Raw genomic sequence first — 11,661 nt, 5'->3', positions numbered from 1 at the left:
GTTTCTGTTATTTCTTAGTTTTAGAAGATGTTTACTCTGTACTTCCTCTTTACTCAGGTCTCTGATAGAGATGAATACTAGACAGTTACAGTTATAATTTTCCTTGTTAATGAATTCAGAAAAGAAATTCACAAAAGAGGTATAATATATATTATATTGAAAGACATAAAAAGACACTTTGGGGTTTGAAATACAAATTAGGACATAAATTGAATTAGGCATAACACTTTGGATTCAACAAGATAGAATAGATAATGGAGTATTTTTTCTGAATTTGTCAAATGCAAATGGACTGGACATTGTTAATATTCTTACCTGTATATATTTGTATATATTCATTGTACTTATTGCATACAGCTTTACAATTAGTTAAACCTTCATATTATATTTAGATAAAAGGGGAAATGCATGATATTTTGATTGTGTTCTGACAAAGCTTGCTTGGAGTCAGTGGGCAGAGCTAGCAACTAGTTAATCAAAATTAACCATAGGCGTTTGGAGGACTGTAGACAGATAGACAGGAAGTAGTAATGTAAGCCTGAAAGAGGATCTTGGCCCTTTTGAAGGAAGGAATGGAAAAGGTAGGAGGTGACTGGTGGCTATTCCCCTGCTTCTCTGATCTTTCAGGTTCTTACCCTGGTATTTGAGGACCAACACACACACACACACACACACACACACACACACACACACACACACACACACACACACATATTCTGCCCCTGATTCAAACAATTCCACAGTGTGGATAATGCTTATGTTTATCACCAACCATGATTGTGGCGGGTGGGGGGGGCAGTGCATGGGCACAGGTTTCTGTCACACCTCCTAAGACAAAACCCTGGTCCCATCAGGAACATATAGGAAAGACACCCCTTCCCAAACTGAGTACCCCAAAGGCACACCTGCAAGCTTATTTTCCAGAGACCTTCCTATTGGTGCTCTCACAATGGGTGGGTGTGGCCAAATGCCTCCATCCAGTGCCTCTCATTGGCTGGAGCAGTGATGTAAGCACCCCATTGACTCTTATTGGCTGGGAATTGGGAAGAGACAGAGTCTTCCGGGGCAGGGAGCTAGAGGGGAAGCTGCCAGCAGCGAGGCAGGTGTCCTCTCCCTGGCTCTCCTGAGGGCCGCCTTTAGCTGTTCACTAATATCTCACAGAGGCAGGGGAGGATAACCGGGCCACATCCTGAGAGTTAGAAAAGCTGGCCTGGTGATTCATCTGTGAGCCTCAGCGTTGCGCAGGCTGGTGGCAAAACCACCATGATGAATCTTCTACGCCTAATTTCAGCTATCTTTCGGAGGAGGACGGAGTCTGAAGAAACACTGCAGGAACAACCTCAAGGTATGCTCTGGGAGTCAGTCCCTATGTCCCCACTGAAGGAGACTCCTCAGAAAGTGTATCCTCCACCGCAAGGCAACAAACGGGGGAGGGGCCTGCCACCATCCTGAGCATGAGGGTGTCCCTGAGTCCCCCAGAGTTAGACCAGCACTGAAATGTGCCTCAAGCTGCCTTGGTGGACCAAAGCAGAAGGGTGTTTGGGTCAACTCAAAGAACACGTGACACAAGACTTTGTGGGCTGTACTGTCTCTGCCTTCCCTTACAAGATGCCTTTGGTATTCCCCAGAGAAGGAGACCGTCTCACTTTGAGAGTGAATTTGGCCTTGTTTCCCACGCACACATGTGTCTGAAGCCAGGAGGCAGAGTCAGTCGTAAGGAGGGCACCATAGAGGAAGGTGGCCAGTTGTCCCAGCAGGATCCTGGAGCCAGATCCTGAAACATTGCTTACCCTTAATGCTTATGGAGAATAAAAGACCACTTGCAAAATGTCCTCACGTCTATCTGCACATCTCGTCGAATGCTCTGTCAGAATGTAGAACCATGGCTATGCGTTGCTACTGACGACGAGGCAGGCATACGCCAGGAATAATGAGGGTTAAAAGAGGCTTCCTGAGCAGGTATGAGGAGCGCAGCACTCTTACTGGGACAGGTCACCTACAGACGCCATGGAGGCATAGTGACAACCTTAGTGTGGAGAAATAGTTATTAGGTCAGGGAAGTGATGATGCGTGCTTACATCTACACAGGCGGTTAGAATAGGATTTCTGTGTAGTGTGGCTCATTGCATTTGACAATGTGAACTTCATTTCCCTGTGTCATAGATAACTCCAAGCTGAAGTCTATCCAGGGAATTGTGACCCATCTCTGTACCGATTATGGCTGGATTAATGAGACTATCTTTTTCAATACTGAAGTGGTGTGTGGTACGGTGCCAGTGGACATTGGGACAAATGTTATTGCTCTTGTGGAAGAAAACGAAATATCTCATGTACTGAAAGCAATCAAGGTATGGCAGGGCTTACTCAAAGTCTCTTGGGTATTATTTTTCTGTTGCTATGATAAAATATCATGATGAGAACAACTTAAGGACTTTTGTTTATTTGGGCTTATGGTTCTAGAAGATGAGTCATCGTGGCAGGGAAGTATGGTAGCAGCAACAGCAGGTATGTTGACAGAAGCAGGAAGCTGAGAGCTCACCGTCACATGCAGTCTTAACGCAAAGAGACACATATAGAAAGTTGACGGTCTCTAAATTTTCAACCTTCTTCCAATAAACTTACACCTTCTAAACTTCCCCAAACAGTAAGTCACTATAGCTGGGAACCAAGTTTTCAAACATCTAGCCTTTTGGGGACATTATCACTCAAACTACTATACTCGATGGGAGTGGTGGTGCATGGCATTAGTCCTTGGACTCAGGAAGCAGAGGCAGGAACTTTTCTGAGTTCAAGGCCAGCCTGCTCTATACAGTGTTTTCCAGGCCAGCCAGAGTTGCCTGATGAAAACACAATTTTAGAAAAGTTTCAGATAAGAGAAAGGAGGAGTGGAGGGGAGGGAGCAATAGGGAGGAGGAGAAGGAGGTAATGGAAACTGCATTCAGGTTGTAATATATGAGAGGAAAAATGTAAAATGCAATACTATTATGCATTTTAGTAACACTGATCAAATTACATTGTAAATATAAATAAAAAATAAAAGGTGTACAGTTTCTTGCTGAAAGTAGCTAAAGAGTTTCCTTGCTTTCTTTTTTTAAGAGTATAAACTTAATAATCTTAGAACTTGCATGTATAAACAAAATTTTAACCAAAAAAGATTCAGACAATAATGATGTGTAGTCAAAGTTGACATCCCACTTCTCTGAGTTTAGTAGATTTGATGTTAAAACATTTGAATGCAGGGATGCTTATTCTGTTTCTAAATTTTTTGTCAGCTCTCTTAACATTTGAACATGTAAATGATTCTGCATGATCCTGCAACTGGCATCATATAGTGACCAGACATTTTCTATTCAATATCCAAACAGAATTAGTATGACAAAGATGCCCTGTTCATACTATTTTCTATGTCAAAGAATGTGTTTATTTTTAGATCTATTTTTACTATTTTATGTGTATGAGTGTTTTGCCTGCATGTGCATCTGTGGACCACATGTGTTCCTGATGTTTGAGGAGGTGGTAAGCCTCCATATGGGTTCACTTCAATTCAACTATTGACACATTGAGGCTATTGTCAAATTATTCTAAGTTATATTTTGCCAATTGAGATTCTCAACAGCAGGCCATAGATCTCTTATGCTGGCATACTATTATTATTATTGTAAAATCATGGTAAAACTGAAAACAGAGAAGCAAGGTCCTGATCTTATTTTGAATTTTTAACTCCTAATAGTAAAGTTATAATTTGTACTGCTTGTTCTTCTCACACAGTAGATCCACCATAGGTCTTTCCACATTGGTAAAATATATATTTATTAGGAAAATAGGATGTGTTGTCTTAGTAATTTTTCTAAAACTTACAGTTTTTGCTTTCTGAATGTCTTTAAAATATCAATTATGTCATTACTGCACTCTGTCAGGAACATAGGCCAACACTCTTGTGTTTTTCACAATGTCAGAATTTATTGAATAACAGTAAATTCATAAGGCACAGTGGTTTCAACAGCAGGACTTTGCAAGAAAATCCTGCTTATTTTGGTAATCTAGACAAGATTACACAAGTTTTACTTCATTTTAATCTTAATTACTATTCCTAATTCTCATATAATATACCACAGTCAATACATAAATACACAGAAAATACAGGTTACATAATGAATACAAATGGTTAAAGAGGTTACAGCAGAATTTCAGGAGGTTTCAAGAGGCATGAAAAAATGTAAATAGAGTAGGGTCCCCTATGCAGGCAAAAGAGTCAGAGACAGCCCCTGTTCCCATTGTCAGGGGCCCCATAAGAAGACCAAGCTACCCAGCTGTAACACACATGCAGAATGCCTAGGTCAGTCCCAGGCGGGCTCCCTGGTTGTCAGTTTATTCTCTGTGAGCTCCTATGAGTCCAGGTTAATTGATTCTGTGAGTTTTCTTTTGGTGTCCTTGACCTTTCTGGCTCCTACACTCCTTTCTCCCCTTCTGCAGGATTCCCTTAGCTTTGCCTAATGTTTGGCTGTGGGTCTCTGCATCTGTTTCCATCAGTTGCTGCATGAAGCCTCTCTGATGACAAATGGACTAGGCGCCAATCTGGTCACAGGAGATGACCAGTTCAAGCTACTTAACTGCTATTGCAAGGAGATTCCTGGGAGATTCTCTTCTGCCAGGTTTTTACCTGACCCTGAAATGCCCCTACACCCTACCCCAGCTTCCCAGTAGTGTCTTTCAGTGTAAATGTACCACATTTTCTTTATCCATTCCTTGGTTGAGGGACATCTAGTTTCCTTCCAGTTTCTGGCTATTATGAATAAAGCTGCTATGAGCATGACTAAGCAAGTATCCTTGTGGTAGGATGGAGCATCCTTCGGGTATATGCTGAAAAATGATATAGATTGGTCTTGAGGTAGATGGATTCCCAGTTCTCTAAGAAATTGCCACGGTGATTTCCAAAGTGGCTGTATAAGTTTGCACTCCCACCAGTAGTGGAGGAGTGTTCCTCTCTCCACATCCTCTCCAGCATAAGCTGTCATTGGTGTTTTTGGTCTTAGTCATTCTGACAGAAGTAAGATGGTATCTCAGAGTTGTTTTGATTTGCATTTTCCTGATGGCTAAGGATGTTGAGCACCTTAAGTGTTTCCTGGCCACTTGAAATTCTTCAGATGAGAATTTTCTATTTAGATCTGTACCTTGTTTTTTTTTTTAACTGGGTGATTATTTGGTTTGTTGGTACCTAGTTTCTTCAGTTCTTTACATATTTTGGAAAACAGCCTCTGTCTGATGTGACATTAGTGAAGATCTTTTCCCATTCTGCAGGCTGCAATTTTGTTCTATTGATGGTGTCCTTTGCCTTACAGAAACTTTTAAATTTCATAAGATCCCTTCCCGGACGGTGGTGGCACATGCCTTTAATCCCAGCACTCGGGAGGCAGAGGCAGGTGGATTGCTGTGAGTTCATGGCTGGGCTGGACCAACAGCCTCCAAAACAATACAGAGAAATCCTGTCTCGTAAAACCAAAAAGAATCATAAGATCCCATTTATTAATTGGTTTTCTAGGTGCCTGCTTGATTGGTGTTCTGTTCAGGAAAATGTCACCTGTGCCAATGCGTTCGAGATTTTTTTCCCACTTTCTCTTCTGATGCCTTGTCCAGCCTTAATACATGGAGAGGTGCTTAGTCGTACTGTACTTGCTATAGCATGTTTTGTTAATACTCATGGAAGACCTGCCCTTTCCTAAACAGGATTGGGGGAGCGGACAGAGGAGGGGAGGGGAGGGTCTGGGAGGAAAGAAGGGAGGGGAAACTGCAGTCAGGGTGTAAAATAAAAAGTTAAATAAATTTATTGTTTAAAAAATATAAACAAAAATGTCAAAACAGGCTTTATTGATAAGATTAGAAACTGGAACAGGCTGTACTGAAGAAGCCACTTCTGTAGAGTAAGGTATTGTGGGCCTTTGAGTTTTCATCAAAAACACAGACAATGTCCAGAGACAGAAGCAAAGAGCAGGAGTTTCTCCAAGTTCAAGAATGGGTGGACTGGTTGAATGAGGGGCACAGGGTAATCAGGAGGGCTGGAAAGGAAGATAAGTAGGCATTATCAACAGCAAGGACTGAGCTCAGCTGAAGATGTAGGGACTTTCTCTGTTTGTCCATGTCAGGCCTTGGCTAACCCGTCAAGTGTCAGATAATAGGTCAGTGGGGGCCATTGTTATCAAAGGGATAGGTGTCAACTTTTGGATGTGGTTCACATGGAGGGAGTTGCACCTTTGCCTTGGTCTGGTGTGTGTGATAAGTTCTTAGGCCTGGTTTTCCTTCTAGTTTTTTCTGATGGGAGTTATTTCTCCCATGTCATCTTCTACATCCATACATGGGTCCAGTCAGGGAATGACATGCTCTCCTTCCTTGTTGCCCAAAATTGTGCTGCTCATTCTTTCCCTGTCGACTTTATTCTGCTCCACGCCCATCTCCTAGGTAACTCATTTCTCTTCCTTCACACACATTGCAAAGCACGTTTCCTCAAATTACCCCACCAATGTCACTCGGTCTGAAAATTTTCTGTGTAAATGTGCAAAAATGTTTTCTAATTAGAGTTACAGCCGTGAGTAAAACTTGTTTAGAAGTAGGTTTTAAAAATGTTTTACACTATTGGGGTTTTGAGTTCCTAGAAAGCAAGAGCATTGTATTTCTAAGATCAGAAGGTAAGTTTGTGAGAGCATTCAAGGCACTAGCCAATCCATGGAACAAGCACATCCACAATTGATGCCATCACCACAGGTCCATGATGTATCTTCAATGGGAATGTATGGTCTAGGTTTGAGAACAGTTGTTCAAAAGATTTCTGCTACAGGAGGGCTATTTTGGCACAAACAATGAAATACATTGTCTCACACAAAGAGCCCTATGCCCTGCAAGAACCCTTACATCCATGTTAGGTAAACACATCAAAATGCTGTTGTGGTTTTGATGGGGAATTCTTGGTAAGTGTACAAACTCCTGCCTGTAAGTTTTCCTTTACCTTTAGCTACTGTCTCCTTCTCTTGTAGGTGAAACCCATGACTAATTCTATTTGTGTTGCTGAGATACCAGACATCAACAGAAGACTTTGTATTAGGTGTGTCACTTCAGTAACACAAGACAACATCTATATTAGTCAGGAAACTTGTTTCCCTGTCCAGCTGTTTTCAGGAGGTAAGAGTTACAGTTTTGAAGGGCATAGATCAAGAGTGTAGGAAGTGTTCTTGAAACTGAATGTGAGGTACAATAAAGGGAAAAATGGGAAAAACTTTAAATATTGCCTAGTGATCCTGTCCCCCATGAATGCTGTCATCATGTGTCCATGAGGTTTTCACTACTCAGTTGATTTCTTTGGCTGCTTTGTTTTTTCATATAGGGTTCCTGAAACTCACTATGTTCCTGAGAACTGTTCATGGCCTTAGGAAACCCATCCGTTACCCTTCTGAGTGCTGGGAGCTTAAACTTTGTGTCTCTGCATCAGGACATGCAAAATATAGTCAACAATAGCATCACACAAGTATAAGAGTTTATCTAGAAAATACCTCCATCACTACAAAGCAAAGGTGCAGATAGGGCTCTCTCTGTTTCTATGTCCTCATTCCAGAATATTCAACAGATAGGTTCTCATATTTTGTCCCTAGCCTAGCTACTGAGGATCAAGCATGTGATCCTATTGTGTACCTGCCTGCCGTCACCAAAGGAAATATCAAAATGTCCACTAGATGAGAAAATAAGATGCTCCTAGCCATAAGTTTCCCTCTGAGTCACACAGTTTTTAGTTATCCTTGTCTGATGAATAAATCATTGTAGAAAAACCAGTGTTTAAAGGGCTTTGGGTTTCTTTCCTTTAGGAAGATATTTGAGATACCTGTCTAAGTATTTACATTCAGTAAATGTTGGTCAGCATATTGCAATGATGAAGGATCTTAGGTAATGTGACAAGACCTGAGTGTAATAATATTTACACTGCTAATTTTCTTGGCTGTTTTAGGATTTAAGCCTTTCAAAGGAGATTTGTTGCTGGTTGAGTATTCCATGAAGCCGGGCACTTCAGATATGACCATTCACTCTGTGAGCCCCCTGAACTTGCAGAATATGGATGAGGTAATAGCTTCCATGTTGTCCTTGCCATGGGTTCACAGCTGTCTATCCTTTTTGATCGCTTTTTTAGCCCAGGAGTGTCTTTGGTATGTTTAGCAGAATATCCCCTGCCAAAGTGGACACATTCACTGATTGAAAAGGAAACTGGCAGAAAATAAAGTAGAATACACACATACTTAATTCCTAGGTTGTGTGCTTTACTTGAAGTTAGGATGTTCTGTGGACGACAGTCACAAAGTATCGTGGCTGTGAGGCAATTGTGGGGAAACTTTGAGTGCCCTGGATTTGGGGTGTTCAGCCTGCTGATGGGGGAAGGGGGGAGTAAGACCTTGGTTAGGACAGCCTGAGAATGAGATGTAAAGTCAGGGAGGGAGAGTGTGTGGCCATATTGGGTAGCAGGAAGGGTACATCCTCTCATCACACAGGAGGGAGAGTGTGTGGCCATATTGAAGAGCATGTAGGTACATCCTCTTATCAGTCACCCAGGGCTTGTGTTTTTTCTCTGCTTTAATGGGAGAGGGGTAAAATGGAGACTCGGATGTGTTGACACACTTCCCCTGTGTCAAGGATGAGAATCAGTGATGGGGCGAGGGACCTGCTGATTACAGCCAAGGGGTTGTTGGGGGCCCTCTGTGGTGGGTTGTGTTTCTCCATACTCATTGCCTTCATTTCCCTTCATAGGTCTGTGTGACCAGCATTGAAGGTAGAACTGGTGTGGTGGAATCCAACATCTATTTCACCTTGGATTCTCTCCAGAAGCCTACTGAGTATACACCAGGGCTCTATGACATTGTGAATGTGGTCGCCGTGGACAGCATTCAGCCACACTGTTCTTGGAGAGCAGTATCAATGATCCCAGTGGAAATGTGTGTTGACTAAGCCTTGTAATCAGTTCTCATTTCCAAGGTTCTGGTTTAATAAAGTAATATGAGCATGGAAACCAAAGATATATGAACTATGACTCTTCTTTCGAACATCCTGGTAATTTCATTAGCAACACGAACTTACTTTAGGAAGGTACCATGTTAATTCAAAAACATATCTTATTGGTATGCGATTTTAACAAAGAAACAGCCCTGCCTTCAGGGCAAATCCTTTTCCACAGGCAGGAGCAGATTCTGTGCTGCCAGTGGCCTTGTGGGCCATTAAGCAGCATGGAGAAGCAAAGCATTTAACTCAAGATTCTGGGAGTGAGCAGGCGAATGTGACCGGGTATGACTTAGCATTACAGCTTGTCTTCTAGTCTGAGTGTCCTTATGCAATTCCAATTTTTACTTCTCTACAATATCTTTCATTTCCTACTAGCTATTCCATTTGTCAAACTTAGTGTTTATCTGTGGATCCTCCTCCTATGGTAGTACGCAAAATAAACCAGTGCAGAAAAATGACAGACCAGACTTAGTTCTACTTCAAGCATAAAGATGAGAGTAGACTCTTATTAGTCTGAGAATTGGTGCCCCCAAAATGCTTTGTAAACTGTGGAGGGCATTCTGTGGAGTTGATTGGCCCTCCTTCAACATTTTCCAGTCTTCAGAAAGAATCCTGGACCTGTCCAACATTTGCAGAACGAGGCCACCCCAACCAGTTTCCTTACATCAATACATGGTATAGTCTGGCCCTCTACCCACAAGACAGGGTTCAATTCTACGCCTCTTGGGTATTCACTGCAGTCTTGATCTCTAAGAGAGTTCCAACCACCAAAAAGCCACCTGTCTTCCAGGCAGAGTATCAAGATTTGGAACTTTCACCATCCACCCTTCTTCCTGAGTGTGGCCATTCCCATGCTCAGAATCCAGAACCCAAAGCTCCAATGTCTGCTTTATACCCTGACTTACCATCTCATTGCTCATTCCATAGCTGCTATTGGCCCCTTTGCTCACAAACCACTGGAGGATATCTCCCACCTCAGTATGTTTAAGGTAGTGGTTTCTTCAAGGTTTCCCAGCACCCAGACATCGAGTGCCCTGATCCTGTTGTGCCAAACTGTGTGGTCAGCTAACCTCCAAGAGGACAGGATTCTCAGACCAGACCCAGCTCAATATGTTTATCAGGCATTCACTACTACTGATATCCTGAACTAGTGACATCACAACCCACCATACTTAGAGCAGCTACAAGTTATGATCAGCCTTGTGACTGCCATTATGCACAGCCACCAGCTTACTTGGGACAACTGCCCTCAACTCCTGACTGAGCTTTTTACCTCAAGGTAAAGAGTGTAGGGTCTATTAGGCAGCACCACAAACACTAGTAACTTGAAGTGATTTGCTGACACCTTCCTCCCTGATGAGTGTCTCAAATGTAACCCCAACATACCAGTGTTTCTCCTGGCCCTTCTAAGAATGATGGAAGTCATGCTGGAGGAGTTCAGAATGAAGATTATGGAGTCATAATCTTAATCAAAATAAGAGAAGTCACCCAGTGCTCTGATGAATCCCTGAATTGATTCTATGACCAGCTCTTGACACTTAAAGACAGTATACCCCTTTTGACCCAGAGGCCATTGTGCTCTGGACAATGGTCAACACAGCTTTTGCCCAACAGTTGGTGCCAGATGGTCACTGGAAGCTTCAAAAGCTAGACAGGGCCACAGGAATGAATATTGAGCCACTTATAGACATCACCATCAAAGTAGCTGCTAACTGGGAAGAAGCTGCAAAAAAAAGGAAAGGAAAATTACTTAGAAAAAATACAAAAATGATAGCATTCACATTGGATACTGAAGAAAATTCAGACACCCAGAAGCCCAAATGAAGGGACGATAACCAGAGGTCATTCATTAGACAGAGACTAATGTGCCTACTGCACGGAAGAATAATAATAGAAGAATGAATGATGGCCTTCTCTGGCACTAATGCTGTCGGTGCAACTGTGCTCAGGATTCAACATGCCCACATAGCCAGCTGTCCAACCAAATTAAGGAGGACCTCAGTCTAGCCTAACAGAGTCGCCCAGCAGAAGCAGTTAGACCCCCTGGAAGCCATGGTCTTACAAAATTATAGAGGGCTAGAGCTAACTGCAGTTTTGAAAGGGTGGCATGTGCGTCTCCTTGGAAGAAGAATGTTGTTTCTATGCAAATTAATCAGGGATAGTAAAAATATTATTAGGCAATTGCTACATAACATAGATTGCTAGATAATTGTTAGAATAAATCAAGGCTAAAGACAAGACCAAAAGATCTTACCAGGGGTGAGACCTGGGACTCTGGAGCCCCTGGCTGGCTTCCCTAGTGGAACCTTTGATTATTATTCTCCTGGCTCTACTGTTTGGGCCACACCTTGGAAATCTTCTAACTTGCATCAACAGAAACAGTATATAAGTGGTTAGACTCCAGTTCTTCCACCAATATCAGAGGATTCCTTTAGAAGGGTCATAAGAGATTGTGACAAAGAAGATGAGGGAATGTGGTAGAAAACCCCCAAAGAAGATTCCCCAATGCTAAGAAAGTTCCCCTGAACTGACCCTGCTGCTCTTGCAGTATCTTCAAGGATGATAGGTATAATGAAATTTGAATCCTGTCCAGCCACCATCACTTATAGCCACATACATGCTTTTGTACTTGGA

The 11,661-nt window shown here is 42.3% G+C and overlaps 1 protein-coding gene across 1 annotated transcript; it reads left to right on the top strand.

The window, feature by feature from the left end:
- Positions 1-1,072: 1,072 nt before the first annotated feature.
- On the top strand, positions 1,073-9,033 carry LOC110339649 (cancer/testis antigen 55-like). Its single transcript, XM_040743898.1, has 5 exons — positions 1,073-1,345; positions 2,164-2,348; positions 7,026-7,170; positions 7,988-8,100; positions 8,779-9,033. The coding sequence occupies exons 1-5, from the start codon at positions 1,264-1,266 to the stop codon at positions 8,974-8,976; spliced, it is 723 nt and encodes a 240-aa protein (XP_040599832.1). The 5' UTR covers positions 1,073-1,263; the 3' UTR covers positions 8,977-9,033.
- The last annotated feature ends 2,628 nt before the right edge of the window (positions 9,034-11,661 follow it).

This window comes from Mesocricetus auratus, unplaced genomic scaffold, assembly GCF_017639785.1.
Source record: "Mesocricetus auratus isolate SY011 unplaced genomic scaffold, BCM_Maur_2.0 Super-Scaffold_100003, whole genome shotgun sequence".
In the NCBI taxonomy this organism is placed as follows: Eukaryota; Metazoa; Chordata; class Mammalia; order Rodentia; family Cricetidae; genus Mesocricetus; species Mesocricetus auratus.
Note: the sequence above shows the minus strand (reverse complement) of the source record. Positions and strands in the feature narration are given on the sequence as shown.